This window comes from Pistacia vera, unplaced genomic scaffold (genome assembly GCF_008641045.1).
Source record: "Pistacia vera cultivar Batoury unplaced genomic scaffold, PisVer_v2 Contig721, whole genome shotgun sequence".
NCBI classification, from domain to species: Eukaryota; Viridiplantae; Streptophyta; class Magnoliopsida; order Sapindales; family Anacardiaceae; genus Pistacia; species Pistacia vera.
This window is the reverse complement of record NW_022196581.1, coordinates 122,123-140,767: the sequence shown is the minus strand read 5'-3', so window position 1 is coordinate 140,767 and position 18,645 is coordinate 122,123. Positions and strand designations below refer to the sequence as shown.

The following is an 18,645-nucleotide window of genomic DNA, read 5'->3' as shown; positions in this document are numbered from 1 at the left end:
GGGTGGATTAGGGTTGGAGCCATGCTCATTCCATATGAGAATAGGGTTTTAACTCATACACTAATAAGTGCAAGTTGAATTAAAAAGAATATTGAATTTAGAATTATTCAATTGAAAAGAAAGAGGGCAACCACCCTTACCCACTCTCTCCATCACGTCTAAGGCATGAGATTGAAGAGAAATCTTTCTCTTCTTGTTCTTTTGAAAACCTTTGATTCTTGAAACCTGGGTGCTGTCGTAGGCACCAAATTAAAACCCTAAAAATACATGTAGTAGTGTGAGTAGGGATCGTTCCCACGAAGAGTCTAGCCAAGTTTTATGTTACGTGAACCAATATGGGGAGGATTTGAGTAAAAACAAAAAAAATTTCAGGAAAAGAAATTCAACCTAAATTACCGAAATCAATCAAAATAACGAAACTTGGTCTAAGTCAACATCCACCATTGGAATCTTACAACTGATCATTGATGCAAAAATAAACCAATTCTTACTCTGAGTATTCACCGTTGGAACTATTTTCCTATCTCTCCTTTGTTGTAGTTAATTAGGAAACAAGCGATCTAATTAATCTACTCTAAAACAACCCTAGACAAGCGCTAAAGATTTAATCTAAGGTAGCCTTAAGAACTAGAGAGATCGATGAAGCTAAACAACACAAACTCAACGCGGTTGTATTTAATTAGTTGAGTTCTTCTTAAGACTTAATAATTCCCGACGCAGCAAATTCTTAAACCCTAATTGCTTCACAAGTTAAAGGGATCAAACAATTACGGATTTGATATCAACCTAGCAGTAGATGCAACAATAATAAACTAGTAGGCCTCCTAGTAATTAACACAACAATCATGACAATAGCATAGAAGAACATCCAATACTCAAAACATAAATGAATACTAAAAACAGATAGATCTCACAGTTTTATTGATTCCGAGGTTTCCGTTTCCTTTGACCAAATATGAAAGTTTAGCGCTCATGGCTATGAAAAACTCAAAAGAAAAACGAATCCAGAAGAGAGAAAGAGAGGCGCGTGTGTATCTCTCAATCTGATCTCTCTCTCCTTTTAAACATATCCCATTCAAGTATTTGAATTCTACTAAATCTCCTCAAAATATTCTAATATCCTAAAATAACATTTATCCTAATCTGATTCTAATTAATTGAAAATAAAATAAAGTCCTAAAATAAAATAGGAAAGTGGTGTGTCCAGCTGTAACTTGCGTGCAACAGGTCTTCAAATCTTCCAATAATAAACTGCCTCTTTATTGCATGACAAGGCGGAATGCTCCAGAACGTCGGCAGTGCAGGTGAGTCAACTTCAAGCCAGGTTATAACCTTGATACAGCGAGTATCTCTCCAAACTCAAAACATGAAAGTTGTATATATGTTTCTTCTAGTTCCACAGCATTTTGAATCGTCTCAATCGGAGCTCGGATGAGAGAGTTATGCCCAGATTACGGAGCAATGTCAAAACTATCCGAATTCACCCAATTAGTTCCGTTTTGCATTTAGCGCCTCCATTTGCATCCTAAATCAAAATAGAATACTAATGAGTACATTTAGGCAACAAATAAGTATAAAAGACTAGATATTAAGGGGGGTAAATATGACATTTTGCATTCTCATCAAAGCCACCCCTTTGTTCTAGCAAAGCAAGGGCTGGTTCTTTGGATTGTCTTTGTGTGAATCACTGTTCATGTGGTTCTACGTTGAATTGGTAGCAAAGCAAATTCAGAGACACTTGAAGAAGCCTCCAAACATGTATAAGATCTCTGATAATTGAATGGATTGATATTATCTTTGTGCAGAATTTTTGATTTAACATGTAAACTATATAATCTATACCCAGATCTTGGCATAAAAGGAATCAATTCATCCTTTTGATTTTTGTTTTCTATTGCGTTGGGTAGATCGATTCCTAACAAGAGTATCCTCATAAGAAGCTATCACTTGAGCACTATGAGCATATAGCAAAACTTTTTTAACTTCTCCTTCATAGAACAAAATTTTCTTAACTTGACCTTTTCTAGGTTTGAATGAAACTATGTTCTTATGATCTATAACCAATAAGACTTCATCACCATTCTCTAGAACACTCAATGGCATTATGTGATCTAAATAACAAAACCTCAAAACCCAACGACAATTTCAACTTAATCCATGATTCTTCCACTCTGTAAGTATTTTTGTTAACTTATGAATTCTATGTGGCTACACTATGTTCTAATGTCGCAACATCACATTGTTTATGCATAATCATTTTATAGTCTTTTGATGTCATGACACTTAGTGTCAATGTGAAGACAATCACTCAGTCAGATTTCTTTTTGTACAGGTGGCATTTTTAACTTGCTTGTCAAGTTAGTTTTCTTTCATGATTTTTGTGAGAGCTAACTTTATAGGTGTCCTACTATCCCAATGTGGTGCTGCAAGGTTGGTAAGGTTTTGTCTATGGTCCTAAAAAAAGTTGGAAGGCTTTGTTTGCTGGTGTGCTGCCGTAGGCAACCAAGATTAAAAACCTTCCTAACCTAACTACTGAACTGTAAATAGGGTAAGCAAGGGTCAATCCCACGAAGAGCATCTAGCCGAATTTTCAATGATGTGAACAAGGCTGGGGGTTTTTGAGTAAAACAGAAAACAGTCTTGGCAAAAATCAAAACAAAAACAATTTAAATCGAAATCAATTAACACAACGAAACTTGGTCTCCGTCAACATCCACCATCAGAATCTTACAACTGATCATTGATGCAAAATAAATCAATTCTTGCTTTAAATATTCACCGTTGGAACTATTTTCCTATCTCTCCTTAATTGTAATTAATTAGGAAACAAGCGATCTTAATTAATCTTATCATTAAACAACCCTAGACAAGCGCTGAAGATTTAATCTAATGGCAGCCTTAAGAATTAGAGAAATCGATGAAGCTAAACAACACAAACACAAGCGGTTGTATTTAATTTAGTTGAATGTTCCTCTTAAGATTACTAATTCCTGACGCAGCAAATTATTAACCCTAATTGCTTCACAAGTTAGAGGGATCAAACAATTACNGAAACTGTCCGAATTCACTTAATTAGTTCCGTTTTGCAATTAACGCCTCCATTTGCATCCTAAGTCAAAATAGAATAATAATGAGTATATTTAGGCAGCAAATAAGTATAAAAGACTAGACATTAAGGGGGGTAAATATGATATTTTGCATTCCCATCATCTGCCACATGTCTTAAAGATATTGGTCAAGCAAGGATTATGTATTATCATCTTCTTCCTTGTATTTTCGTTGAACCTGGTGCCTCCATTGTTGTGCTCTCTAAAATTTCTTCTACAACTTATTCATTTACTTAGGTTCCCTTTCTTTGTTACGCATTTATTGAGTATTGTTAAGCAACGATTGTTTGTTTCCATCTTCTTCCTCCTTGCGTGTTTGAGCCTGAATATACCTCTTATAATTCTCTGAATATCCTTTGAGGTTTTCTTTGTTTTTAATCAGGTTCCATATACTTTGGTAGGCTTATAAATACCTTGTTAACCTTTGTTTGTTTGACTGTTGTTCAAACATGGTTTGTTTGATGATGATGATGCTAATGAGAAATCAAGTTTCCAGGAAAATGTAAGAAAGTGCAAGAAAATTAGAGAGAACGTTTGCAAAGAGAGTAATCGGTTTTTGTTGTTATTAATCAAGAACAACTAAACTACTATTTATATACAAAACTAAATTTACAACTAATACAGTGAATTAACAAACTAACACAGTCTTAACAGAAACTGATTTAACAGCCTCTCTAATGGTGAACTTTTAACATTCAATGTGGTCAACTTGACAGAGTCAAAGAGTCAACATTTTCTAATATTTTCTCATCCTAACATCCACCCTTGAACTGGACTTCTGCAATATTAGTATTTGTCAACATTCCACTGTAAACTAATCTTCCAAGAGGCTCCAAATTAGTCAATCTACCAACTCGTTTTCTCATCCTAACATCCACCCTTAAGTTGAACTTCGGTAAGTGATTGTTGTAAAGTCTAAGAAAGGGATAAACATCACATCCAAAGACCTTAATGACTAAGTAATTTGGTGGAGTATGAAATAAAACCTGAAATGGAGATCAATGTGATAGAATGGTGTGTGAAGCCTGTTGGTGAGATATGTTGCAATTTGAAATGCAAGCCACCAAAATTTGAGTGGCATACAAGCTTGTGCAGGCAAGGTAAGACCTTGTTCCACAATTTGCCTATGTTTTCTTTCCACTCTACCATTTGTTGGTGAGTGTGAGGGCAAGGATGCCTCAAGAGAATGCTATGTTCTTGAAAGTAGGGAACTAGACTTCTATACTCTCCACCCCAATCGGTTTGGACACACTTTAATGAGGCATCAAATTGCTTTTCGACTAAAGCATGAAACTGCTTGAAAACAGTATGAGTTTCAGATTTGGCCTTTAAAGGGAAAAACCACCTTAACCTACTATGATCATCAAGGAATTGGATGAATATTTGAATCCTTCAAGTGATGGGACTAGAGAAGGCCCCCAAAGGTCAGAGTATACTAGTTCCAGAGGTTTAGATGCATGAGATGAGGACCTAGAATAAGTGGATTGATGTAGCTTCCCATACTAACATGCTTGACATAATGTAATGTTATTCTTAGTGTGATGAGGAATTTTTAACTCACAAGAACTTTTGTAAGGACTACCATATGTGGATAGCCAAGCCTTTTATGCCATAACATGACATTAATTTTTGTGCTGGAAAAGACTCAAATTTATTCAGTTTATTGATAGTATTAGAATCATTAACAGAGGACGTAGCATCTAAAACAAAGGATTCAGTATGTTGTACACAAGTGTTATTAAGAGGAGTATTACATGTTGAAGTACAATTATTGAAAAGATTAGGAAAATGTAAGTATTCGGCAAAAGATGCAGTAACTGATTTATTAAAGGAGTTGAGAGATGAAGTAAGACAACTACTTTTGGACTTGGAGTTAAGATGAGAGACCAATTTTCCAACAGAATTGGAAGAAGGAAGTGACTGGAACTGAAACTTGTAGTCGGTATAGACCATCTTTAAGCATTCCTTGAAGAAGAATTGCTTTGGAGATCTTGTCCTTTACCACACATGAATCAGTAAAAAACTCAATAGAAACATCATTATCATTAGTCAATTTAGACACACTAAAAAGGTTCTTTGTAATGTGAGGGACACACAAAACATTCCTAAGGTATAACATTCTAATTGGGCAAAATAAAGTAACAGGATCAATATGTGTAATAGATAGAAGCTCACTATTTCTAACCTGGAGCTGCTCACCACCTGAATAATTGACACTGCCCGTGAGTTGTGAGAAATCTGAGGTAACGTAGCTTGTGGCCCTAGAGTCCAATGTACCAAGCATTGTCTTGAACAATGGAAGGTGTGGCAATGTAGTTGATAGCTGTTGGAGTTTGTTTATACTATTGAGATCAAGCCATCAATGCTTGATTGTGCATATTGGCAGCTGTTGATGAATTTGATTGATTATCAGTGTTCACAACTGGGTTTCATGATTTGGAGTGTGCTGTGAGGGAATTGATGAGCCTGATTGTAAGCCTGGTGCATAGTAATGAGTTACAACTAGAGGATACTAATTTCTAGGACTAAATGCAAGTGATCTTATGTAACCAGGGGGATTGAAGTTGCTTCTAATCAATGAATTGTTTCTTGTGTAGTTTACATCAAAACAATGATAACAATGTAGAGCCAAGTGACCTATTTTTCAACACACTTGACAAATAAATTTCCCTTTAGCACCTCTTCTGCCTCTCCATCTGCCACCGAGGAATCTTCTAGAAAATTGTTGGTTATGATACTGATTTTGAGGAATATAATATAAGGATTGATTTTGATTGGTAGTAAGGTAGGGCATTTGATTAAATATAGAAGGATTAAAGGTGGAGGTTTGATGTCTAGGAGATGGTGCTGTGTGAAATTAGGAAAATCCAGTAGGAAATGAGGAGGATTGGCTAGTTTGTGGTTTCTTAACATCACTACCAATAGAAAGAGTAACTACATTAGCCAGACCACCATGGAATTCATTATGGACAACAGAGCTCATTGCATCATTTGCTCTTTCTAACCTAAGCTCAAGCTTTTGCAACACAATCTATGCTTCTTGAATAGAAATAGGATCGAGTTTTGACTCCAGTCTAGTGGTAATATTCACAACAGCTGCATCATATTCTGAGTCAAGGCCATCTAAGATATAACTGAGTAATTCTTCATCTATTATGACAACTGCACTTGTAGTTAAATTTTTGGCAAAACCTTTCATTTTTAAAAGTAGTCATGCATACTCATATTTTCCTTTTTCGTGTTCTGTAAAAGACTCTTAACATGAAGAGTTTTGGCTCTTGATTCAGTGATAAATTCCTTCTCTAACGTGAGCCAAATGTCTACAACATATAGACACTTTGAAATTATAGCAAACATTGACTCTAAGATTGATGATAGCAACCAACTAACTAGTAGTTTATTAGTTTTCTTCCAAAGAACATAATCAGGATTAGGTTTTTTTGATTACCTCTGAGTTCAGGTTATCCGATTGTGTTCTTATGAATGGAGTAAGACATGCAATCAATCCAATTAATTGTTCTTTAAGATCGTGAGCTCCAACAACAAATAACACTTGAGATTTCCAAAATCGATGATTATCTCGAGTCAATTTTGGAGAAATAATTGGAAGAGTTGACAAGGATATTGAAGATGAATTAGCAAAGTTGACTGTCTCAGACGTGGGTCTGGAGTTTGTATTCTTGTCAGATTAGCTAAAAGGAGAAGAAAAAGAGGAGGAATCGGCTATTGTTGACGTTTGTCTATGGCTTTGATACCAATGAGAAATCAAGTTTTCAAGAAAATATAAGAAAGTGCAAGAAAATTAGAGAGAAAGTTTGTGAAGAGAGCAACCGGTTTTTATTGTTATTAATCAAGCACAGCTAAAATGCTGTTTATATACAAAACTGAATTAAAAAACTAATACAATGAATTAACAAACTAACATAGTCTTAACAGAAACTGATTTAACAACCTCTCTAATGGTGAACTCTTAACAGTCAATGTAGTCAACTTGATAGAGTCAAAGAGTCAACATTTTCTTATAATTTCTCATCCTAACACTTGATGAGATTTCTAGCTGTTGAAGCTCAAGGGTGTCTTCAGTGTTGAAACTTGAGAGGAGCTCAAGGTTCTCCAGGTGGTTTCCTGGTGAGAAGCAAGCTATGGTAGTTTGAAGTTCAACCAAAGGTTGAAGTTTGAAGTGTTGTAACAAAAGGGAGTGTTCTTACAACTAATGCTTAACTTTGGCAAATGTTTATCATAGTGGATTTGATTTGTCTTCACGTGGTCCCATGGATGTAGGTTGGTTGCCGGACCATGTAAAGATGATTTGTGTGCTTTACATTATGCCATAGAAGTTTAGTTTATGTTGATGATGAATGAACAAACCTACAAGCACAAATGAACATGTTTAACCCATTCTGCATAAGTTTAATCAACTTGGTAAAGTGATAGAACTTTCACACTCCATATTCCTTCATAATCCAAACCTTTAGTGTATATACACAATACACTATTATTTTCCTCTCTTCGAAGTTGATTTACACAAAGGCATTCTCCAAAAATACTCAATGAAGTCCAAAAAGTACCCATAGAAGGAGGAGGAGGAGATTGAATCTCCTTGAACTTCTCTTCTACTAAATCAAAGTAAATTATTTTATTAACACCATTTCCATTAGCACTTTTCATTGAGCAATGTGGAGCTCCATTCACAAGGGTTGGTCCTGTTTCATCAGGTAAGTAATAGTAAGAGGTTGGTTTTGTTTCATTAGCCACGTACTCGTTAGGGAATAAAAAACTTCCAAAATATCCGTAGTGCTTAGAAGGGAATAAAAAATTTCAAGTTGTTTCCAGGAATTTGTCTTGAGATTATAAACATAACCCCAAACTAAATTTGTCATTATTCGAGTACAAACCACTATCACTTTGTAATCATCAATAGATGAATTGCATCCAAGCCTAGAAAAACAATAGTCCTCATCATCACCAAATACAGAAGGAAAAGAACTCTCAAAACTGAATTATGGAATTGTCTTGAATCCCCTATGTAATACCCACATTCAGAAAAATGGTAAGGATTATTTTATAGTCATAGTGAATATATTTAACTAGTTTTATAGAGGAATTCCATAAAAGTTTCAATAGGGGCAAAATGGTCATTTCACATAGAATCACGTGTTTAAGTGAAAAGTGAGTGTGATAAATATAATGTATTAAGTGTGCTAGCCATGAGAATATAGTGGTAGAAAGATTATGGGATAATACACGTGTGTGGATGCTGAGATAAATATTATTTGTAAAGTAATAGAAATAAACTAAAGAATAAGGTAAATGGTATTTTCACTCACAACTAGATGAAAAGTGGGAGTGAAATGACCAAGAACATGTGTTAAATCCATTGAAAGTGAGGGTATATCGGTAAATGCATGTATGGCATATTTGGAATATCATAAAGTGCAAGGGAAAAATGGATATATAATATATATATATATATATATATTATAAAATATATATATATTATATATATATATTTATATAATATAATATAGTAAACCTCTCATAGTGATACTCTATATAGGAATAAACTCTACATAGTCATAAAAATTCTAGTCCCAAATTGGGATAGCTATAAATAGAATAAACTCTACATTGTAATAGTTATAATTTTTCTAATTCCCGCCTTAAAGAAAGTTGCCTCTATATGTATAATTATCTATATATTACAAAAAAAAATATTGTTATGTAAAATTGAAGGTTTAAAATGAAATAAAATAATTATTAAAATTGTTTGGGATAATGATTTATGCTTTAGAGTTGTTATCACATCTTTTACCTTACGAGTACGTAATAGCTCGTTAGTATGGATCTTTCTTATTGAAGCCAAAATATTTTTAGTTTCACAAGCATGTTTAGAGCTTCATGGCATATGACTTTTTGTATTTCCGTACTATTATCCTTAGGATTATTTCATTTCTCTTATTGTCTAATTGCAACAATGATTTCTCCTTTGGTTAAAGCATACGATGGTTGCTCATTTGGATAATTGAAGAAGAAATTAATATCCATTCGATTAGTGTAATGAAGTTGTCAAATCTGATTACTCAATCTATATGTGACTCTTTTATTCTCCTCATCCACTTCATTTGTAACTTACAATTCATTGCATTAGTGTCCTAATTTTGCAGCGCTTAAAACCATGACAATTGTTTGTGGCTTCACATCAATTTAGAATATAATGAGTATATTTAGCAGCAATAAGTATAAAAGACTAACATTAAGGGGGTTAATATGACATTTTGCATCTCATCAAATTCCCTCACACTTAGCTTATGCACATCCTCGGGCAAACTAATTCAACAAACACTACACTCAAGTCATATCAAGAACACCATCATCTGAAGTCATATCAAGAACACCATCATGGCATAAGAAACAATATTTAATCCATGCATATTCATACCTAACTTAAGCACAACAAAATATAAAGTAAGTTAATGACATTCATCTCTCTTCGTCATTTTCCATAAACTCTCAATCAATCAATGCAAACAAGGAAACTAATCACAACCATTCATGTACAACTCACCTCTCAACTTTTCCTCAACTGTTTTCTTTACTACTACAAACTGGGTAGCAAATAGGATATTTATTTTTTTTATTTTTTTCTGTTTTGGAAAAGCATGAGTGCATTTTAGCTCCATCTCATTGCATGGTTGTGTTTATGAGTGAGTGCGTTTTACGCTCCATCTCGACTCACCACATACCTTTATTTTCTTTTTCCTATTTGCTTAAACCCAAATTTAGGACTAGCTTAAGAAACATTTTTTTTTTTCTAAGGGTTGTTATACACTCCCAATCATGCTTCGTCACCAAGTTCACACAACTTCTCAAGACATGTTGTTTCAAACTTCAAAGATTCAAATCTGATTAACTCTATTTTATGAAAGATTGCAACATCCTAAGTCAAGGATATGCTCAACACAAACAGTTACTATTACTATTTCATGCATCACTAGATGTTCAAAGACATGACTTAAGCATAAACCTTCCTAAAAACAACTCCTTTTTTTTATTTATTTATTTATTTTTTTGAACAAATTGAAACATAACCTAAATCCCCCCCCACACTTAAACTGACATTGTCCCCAATGTAAAATGAAATCAAGAAAGCAAAAATACCAAAATTTAAAATGCGAGAAATAAAAACAAACTCCCCTTGGGTTGCCTCCCAAGTAGCGCCTTTGTTTATTGTCGTTGCTCGATTCAAGGCTTTTCTTCTGCGATGCACTGAGTTTACTTAGATGATCACCGATAACGTTCCTCCATCTCCAAGGAACACATCTTGAGGTAACTAGGGAAAGGTTCAAATCTGGAATGGGTGACTACAACAAGGGTAAAGGCCTCTCGTTAGAAATTGGTAATGCATATAAGGAATTTTACTTACTGTTGTAACTTTGGAAAATCATTCACGCTACAACCGTTTCCTGCAAATCAGAACTCAAAGCTAACTCCTCATTCTCTTCCTCAAGATGCTTACTAATGGCAACTCCCATATCATCTTTTCCATCAAGTTCAAAGACTTCCTGTGCAAAGAATCAATCACATCAATAATAAACAGGATTATCATCATCATCATCATCACCGGATATCCATGGCATCATAAATTTAAACTTAACGATTTGACCATCAAATTCCATGGTAAGTGTGCCACAATGACATCTATCTTAGTCTTGGATGTCTTTAAGAACGGTCTTCCTAACAAATAGAAGCAGATTCATCTCCTTCCCCATATCAAGCACATAGAAACAGTTAGGGAAACTAAGTCATAACTTGTACCAGAATATCCTCAACTACACCCTTAGGATAGGCATTAGATTTATCAGCTAATTGATCACAACACCAGTTTTATTCAAAGGTCCAAGTTTAAAGAAGCATATATAGAATATGGCATGACATATAGAACTCCTAATCATCATGGCCTTCTCAAACATAGTGTTACCTATCGTACAGGGATAGTAACATACCTGGATCTTTGCATTTCGCTGGGAGTTTTCTCTGAATCACTGCGAAAACATTCTTTCCTACTCTCACCTTTCCACACCCCTTAAGTTTCTGTTTCCTCTTAATTGTACACATTCTTCAAGAATTCTAGCTTATTCTTGATTTACCACCGTTTAATAGCATCTAAAAATAGAATATTTACCCCTCGCATCTACGAAAAGTCTCATATATATCTCTGTTTTGCTCATCTTTTCTAGATTCTGCTAAAGCTTGAGGAAAAGGTGGTACCGGTTTATAATCAGATAGAGGCGAAAACTTACTCTTAGGAACACCATTGTTGTTGGGAACGTTCCTGTCTACAACGACGTCTTTCTCCTTTTCTTCCTTTGACGATACAAGGGCTGCCTTTACTGGAATCTCAACCTCTTTATCACTCCTCAAGACGATTGCACTTACATTTTCTCTTGGATTCACCACTGTTTGAGAGGGTAATTTCCCCAAACTTTGTGCCTCCAGCTTATTGATTGCGTTTGCCATCTGTCCAATATGATTCTCCAAACTTTGAACACTGGCCATCGTCTCCTGTTGAAATTGCGAAGTATTAGTGGCAAGAGACTTAACAATATCTTCTAAAGACATACCAGAATTAGAAGTTTGGCCTGGTTGTTGTCTACGGGGATATGGCTGCTTATACTGCTGGTAACTTGGGCTGTTTTGAGTTACGGGCTGATTCACTTGTGGATTCCCATAGCCAAGATTTGGGTGATCCCTCCATCTAGGGTTATATGTGCTCGAATAGGCATCATACTTCCTTTGCGGTTGTCCAGAAAAACCACCTGCTGCATTCACTTGCTCAATGGACTCCTCTTGAAGAGTTGGGCACATATCAGTTGGATGCCCTACTACCAAAAAATCCCATAAGCCTTCACTGTTTGCATGTTACCTATAGCCATTTGACGAACAAGAGAAGTTAGACTCGAGATTTGTTGTTCAAGGGAAGAAATATTTACCTCATTATCACACCTAGAAGGAAGGTCAAGCCTAGTGCCAAATTGTTGAGAATTGGCTGCCACATTTGCAATCAAGTTCCTCGCGGCTTCGGGAGTTTTATCCACCAAAGCTCCTCCACTTGCAGCATCAATCATGCTCCTATCAGTGTATGTAAGGCCCTCATAGAAATATTGGATAAGTAGCTACTCACCAACCTGATGATGGGGGTAGCTTGCACATAATTTCTTAAAACATTCCCAGTATTCATGTAGGGACTCTCCGTTATGCTGCCTTACACCACAAATTTCTTTTCGAATGTTGGCTATCCTTGAAGCTGGGAAATATTTCTCCAAAAACAATCTCTTCATCTCATTCCATGTGGTTATAGTCCCGGAGGGTAAATAATATAGCCAATCCTTAGCTGCATCCTTCAAAGAAAACGGAAAGGCTCTTAATTTAATTTGCTCCTCTGTCACCCCCGTAGGTTTCATACTCGTGCAAACGACATGAAGTTCCTTTAAATGCTTGTGAGGATCTTCACCTGCAAGGCCATGAAAAGTGGGCAAGAGATGTATTAGTCTAGATTTCAATTCAAAAGTAGTAGCAGCATCTAAAACAGGAAACGTTATGCATAATGGTGCTTGATTCAAATCAGGGGCAGCAAGCTCTTTCAAAGTTCAATTTCCAGCCATGACGTCCTCCTCTTCTAAATCAGAGTTGCTAGCAAATTGGGAATCAAAAGACAAAGTGCTTTCCTTAGAATTTCTCTGAGCTTCCTTCCTTAACCTGCGCAAAGTGCTCTCTATTTCCAGGTTGAATGTCAAATCACCAAGATGAGAGGACCTCGTCATACAACAAAAAACCTCATAAAAGAATTAGGAAAAATAAATGACAAATAATGAAAAACCAACCAGAAAATAAAAATAATTTTTTTTTTTTATGACCAAAAACACAAAACTGGCCAAAAACCCTATCAAACGTTGTTTTTTGGCCTCGAGAGGGTAGGCTAGTGAATCCTATAGTCCTGTGCAGAATTTTGTTTTCTTCGAAACGGGTACTCTCACCACTCCTAATTCCACCAAAAATCTTGCTATGAACAGTACTTGCAAAAATTTTGTTTTTTCTGAAAAATAACAACAACGAAATCATAATCACAAGAACAAAAAAAAAAAAAAAAACTAGAATCACTTCCCGGCAACGGCGCCAAAATCTGGCATGCTATCGTAGGCACCCATAATTAAAACCCTAAAAAATACACGTAGTAGTGTGAGTAAGGATCGTTCCCACGAAGAGTGTCTAGCTGAGTTTAATGTTACGTGAACAAGGCTGGGGGGTTCTGACTAAAACAGAAATAATTTCAAGAAAAACAATTCAAATTAAACTATCGAAATCAATCAAATAACGAAACTTGGTCTAGGTCAACATCCACCATCGGAATCTTACAATTGATCATCGATACAAAAATAAATCAATTCATACCCTGAATGTTCACCGTTGAAACTATTTTCTTGTCTCTCCTATTTTCTTGTCTCTCCTTAGTTGTAATTAATTAAGAAACAAGCGATCTAATTAACCTTACTACTAAACAACCCTAGACAAGCGCTAAAGATTTAATCTAGTAGAAGCCTTAAGACCTAGAGAGATCGATGAAGCTAAACAACACAAACTCAAGCGGTTGCATTTAATTTAGTTGAATGTTCTCCTTAAGACTTAATAATTCCTGATGCAGCAAATTCTTAAACCCTAATTGCTTCACAAGTTAAAGGGATCAAACAATTACGGATTTGATATCTAACTTAGTAGTAGATTGCAACAAATAATAAACTAGTAGGCCTCCTAGTAATTAAACGCAACAATCATTAAAATATGCATAGAAGAACTTCCAATACTCAAACATAAATTGAACACTTAAAGAAAAAAATCAGATTGATCTCACAGTTTATTGATTCCGAGGTCTTGTTTCCTTCGACCAAGTTATAAAAGTTTAGCCGCTCATGGCCATAATCAAAACTCAAAGGAAAAGAAAAATTCCAGCAAAACGAATTCCAGAAGAGAGAAGAGAGAGGCGTGTGTGATATGTGTTATCCCTAATCTGATCTCCCTATCTCAATATCCAATTTGAATTTGAATTCTACTAAATCTAAATCTCCTAAAAATATTCTAAAATCCCAAAATAACCTTTATCCTAATCTGAGTAATTGAAAATAAAATAAAGTCTTAATACAGAATAGGAAAGTGGTGTTTCCAGCTGTAATTTGCATGCAACAGGTCTTCAAGACGTCCAATAATAAACTGCCTCATTTGAATTTCATGACAAGGCAGAATGTTCCAGAACATCGGCAGTGCAGATGCGTCAACTTCAAGCCCAATTAAAACCTTGATGCATCGATTATCTCTCAAAACTCAAAACATGAAAGTTGTAGATATCTTTCTTAGCGTTCCAAAGCATTTTGAATCATCTCAATCGGATCTTGGATGAGAGAGTTATGCCCAGATTACGAAACAATGTCGAAACTGTCTGAATTCACTCAATTAGTTCCGTTTTGCAATTAAGGCCTCCATTTGCATCCTAAATCAAAATAGAATAATAATGAGTATATTTAGGCAGAAAATAAGTATAAAATACTAGACATTAAGGGGGTTAAATATGACCTTTTGCATTCTCATCACTTGCAATTCATTGACATTAGTGGTCCTAATTTTGTAGCGCTTAAAACCATTGACAATTGTTTGTGGCTTCACATCAATTGACCATGCATCAACTGCATTTACAGTTTCATCAATGAAACTTATTTTTCCTGGTTCTAAGAAATGATCTTTTATCCATTTCAAAAGTAGGCAATTGAAGTGCTGAATTAAAATCCTAATATTACTAAAATATGAATTGAAATCCTAATACTACTAAAACATGAATTTAAAATAAGAAATCAAAACTATAATTTTTGTAACTATACCTCTATTAAGTTATAACCTCTTATAGTAATAAAATAGTTAGTCCCACCATTATGACTATAGAGAGGTTTTACTTATAATATATAATATTATATATTATATATTATTTAAGGCTTCAATTAACAAAACCCAGCCATTCTCTCCCTGAGCAAGCCACCTCCCATTTCTCCTCCATTTCTTCAAAGTCTTCCAAGAGAATTACATGAGAATTCATGCCTAAGTGAATATATGTTCATTTTGTGGCTTTCTAAGGTAAGAATTTTAGCAAAAGTTTGTGATTTGTGTTTTATAAGTATGAGTTCTCATGAATTTATGTGTTCATGAATCAATGGAGAAAGTGAGCAAAGGAAGCAAAGAAAAGGATTCTTGCAAGAAAAAGGTAAGTAAACCCAACCTAAGCTTTAATTTGAGTAGTATATGTGTAAGTTGATTCTTAAGTGTTCGTGTATGATGTATGATAAGAAGTATTGGCTGTTTAGATGCTTGTTTGATGGAGAATAACATGTAGAAGTTCAGCCAAGATGAGTAGTTATGTAGATGTGATGTTTTGGTTGAACTTTGGATGCAATTTTGATGAGTTGATGTTGGAATTTGGAAGTGTTGAATCCAGCCAGATTTGAAGTTAAGTTTGGTGAGTTTTTGTTCCAATTTTGGTGGATTTGGAGAGATGTGGAAGTGTGGCCAACCAAGTATTTGCATGTACACATGAATTGTTTGATGAAAATTCAAAGAGAAATGCATGCGTGAGTTTGTTAAATCTTATTGAAGAAATTGTTTGAGAAAGGAAAGAATTGGAGTTGAAAGGTTATGTTAGGCTTAACCAAGTGTAAGTTTTAGTATTCAAGAGTACATTTTGCTATGCCAAAATATAGAATATCACTTGGTCATGTTAGTTCAATGAAATGAATGGCCTTTAGTGCATGGTTCAAGTTGCTTGAACTTTTAGCATTAGTTCAAATAGCATATTGTATTTAGTCATTGAATTATGAGTTTTGAAACTTATGACTTTAGAAAAGTGATGGCAAGAATTGCATGTTAAACTGTTGCAATAGTGTAGTATTGATGATCGTAAAAGATGGGTGATTATATTATAATATTACAATATGCCACAATAAATTGTCAAGCTTGTATGCTTGAAATTAGAAAGATCATTCAAAGAATGGCTTGGCCAAATGAGTATATTTTTGTTTCTTGTTTTGAGATTAGTTATTGTTGATGCGTGATTTTTACACCAACGAAACACACGTGTGAAAATGCTGAGCTGGCTCAAAAGATACACGTGAATGCAAGAAAAAGAGAGTAAATACAATGAGAAAAGCATTTTTAAAGTGGTTCGGATGCTATGGAAGCAAGTCCGACGTCCACAATTATTTTATTAATGATAGGGGTCAGGTCGCATTAGCTGACTGACTTACAGATGATAGTACAAGCAAGTGAATGCTATAAATTATAGAGAGAGAGTAGCTAATCAAGAGTAAAAATGGGCGAATCCTTTGAATGGGAGAGAAGCTCTCTATTTATAGTGGGATACATTGGACTAATGATTATTGAATCTGTGAGTTGGTGGGATTATGCATGCAAATCCTTCTTTATGTCACATTGCCCACCTTCTAGAGTGATTTGCATGATTTGGCGCAGGGATTGGACACGTGGGATCACCACAGCTTTTGGCTGGTCTGGCACGCACCCACTATTTTGATAAAAGCATGCTGCGGGTGTACCCATGTTTTGACTTTTGCACGCTAACTGGGCCTTACGTCAGCCCTTATATTTTTCAGGCATGATAGAAGTCCCCTAGTTTTTAAGGTTTGAGGATCGAACCTTGGAAACTATTAAGTCATGCCGCGATTGGATGCTTGCGGGAAATTCTGGTGATTCTGACCTGCTTGAAAATAGGTCCGGGTAGCACTCTGCGTGAACATGACCTCGCATGGTCATTGCTTGCTAAGGATGAGCGACCTGACTTCGTCAGGCGTTACCTGTTGTGCTTTTGGTATGGGTGCATTTAATGAAGCAGCCTCTGCTCTGACAGATGTGTCATGTGCGTGATAAGTGCCAACCAAGTGCATTAAATGCGTTTTATGCTGACATGGTACCCTTTATCAGAAATTAAATGCGTGACATGCTGAAACGACACCCCTTACCAGAGCATTAAATGCAGATTGGGGCGCAATTAATGCTGAGAGAGAGAGAGTGCCGTCGCTTGAGTTTTTCAACCGAAAAAAGATGAACGTTTGATTTTCTTCAATCGTGACGCTCACTTTTCCTCACTGATCTGCAACACGTGGCTGTGATCAATGGTGAGAAATTTTTGTCGCCCAAACATCGTTTTGATTCCGAGAAAAATAGACGTCGTTTCGCATGCTATAAAAACTCAGATCTTTCTCAGGTAATGTCACCACACTCGTCTTTTTCATAGAGAGCAAGAGATTTTCGCAAGCTTGGAGTTTTGGCCTTCCAAACCAGCGTTTTTCCGATATTCGAAGTAGAAGCCATTTTCGTACTCCGAGAGGTAAGAATCTTTTTCTGCTTTTATTTTCTTATTCTCGTGGTTGGTAAATGGCGTTAATCATCTGGTAGCTCATCAGAGACGAGACGCCCATGTTGGGTTCGAACCATGAATGGCAGCTCGAATCATGCTGTTAGGGTTTTCTCTAGGTTTTAGGGAGTTTGTTTCCTTCCACGTCATCGTACGGAGTAGCGTATGATGGCTAAATGACCCCTCTGCTTGTCGCTTTTGCAGACCAGTAGAATGGACCCCTCAACGACCAGATCCGAGGAAGGAACTGATTCATCCTCGCAGGGTGCTCTGCGTGCCACTCCTAAGGTCTACTCGGTACTTACCGGGGAAGAACTCGAGAGAGTGATAAAACAATACGGTATTGACATGGAGGTTTTTCGCGATGTGGCTCGCTCATTGCGATACCCACCAAGTGGGATGGCCGCAATCTCTGAAGAGATCATCAAGGGTGGGGGATTGATCCCCTTCCACCCTTTTATCAGGTCGATCTTGGATCACTTCGGGATAGCACCGATGCAGCTCACTCTGAACGCGTATGTTATTACTGTTGCCATGTACATCACGTGTCGTGAGAACGGGCTGGACGAGCTAACCGCGATGGAGCTCGGCTGCTCGTATTTCTTGAAAAAGAGCAATGACAAGGATTCTTATTACTTATCTAGGTGACCTTCCATAACCGAGGGGATACACAGCTACACTAGTAACGCGAGGGCCTACGAAACGAAGTTTTTCTTCATTCGTTACGACGGCAATTGCCGCTTTCAGGACCAGAGTAGGCTCTTTTCCCTTGGCGAACTCATATAATTTGGAATGCGTTTTCTTTCTAACGACCTGTTTCTTTTCTAGCAATTAATAAGACGACCGACTTAGGGCTGCTCATGATCCGGATAGGATCGTATCTTTCGGCTTCCTGCCCGAAGCCAATCGCGACGCGAAGAAGCTCATGACAACCGTGAATCTGCGGAAATACGATTTCTTCAACGCAAACGCTTCTTTAGAGCCCCCATTGAGTAAGTCTTGCTAATTGGGTCTTTTCTGGTCGTGAAATGAATCACTTGCTAACTATGCCTACATGCAGCGACCATGCCTCCGAAG

The 18,645-nt window shown here is 36.2% G+C and overlaps 1 protein-coding gene across 1 annotated transcript in view; it reads left to right on the top strand.

Annotated features, from left to right (window-relative positions):
- The window catches only part of LOC116114729, a 28,337-nt gene extending 10,121 nt beyond the window's left edge, over window positions 1-18,216 (top strand). Inside the window, exons 6-7 of the mRNA XM_031400863.1 lie at window positions 17,449-17,541; window positions 17,773-18,216. Of these exons, the coding sequence (XP_031256723.1) occupies window positions 17,449-17,541; window positions 17,773-18,216 (537 nt within the window). The remainder of the gene's footprint in view (window positions 1-17,448; window positions 17,542-17,772) is intronic.
- Window positions 18,217-18,645: the final 429 nt, after the last annotated feature.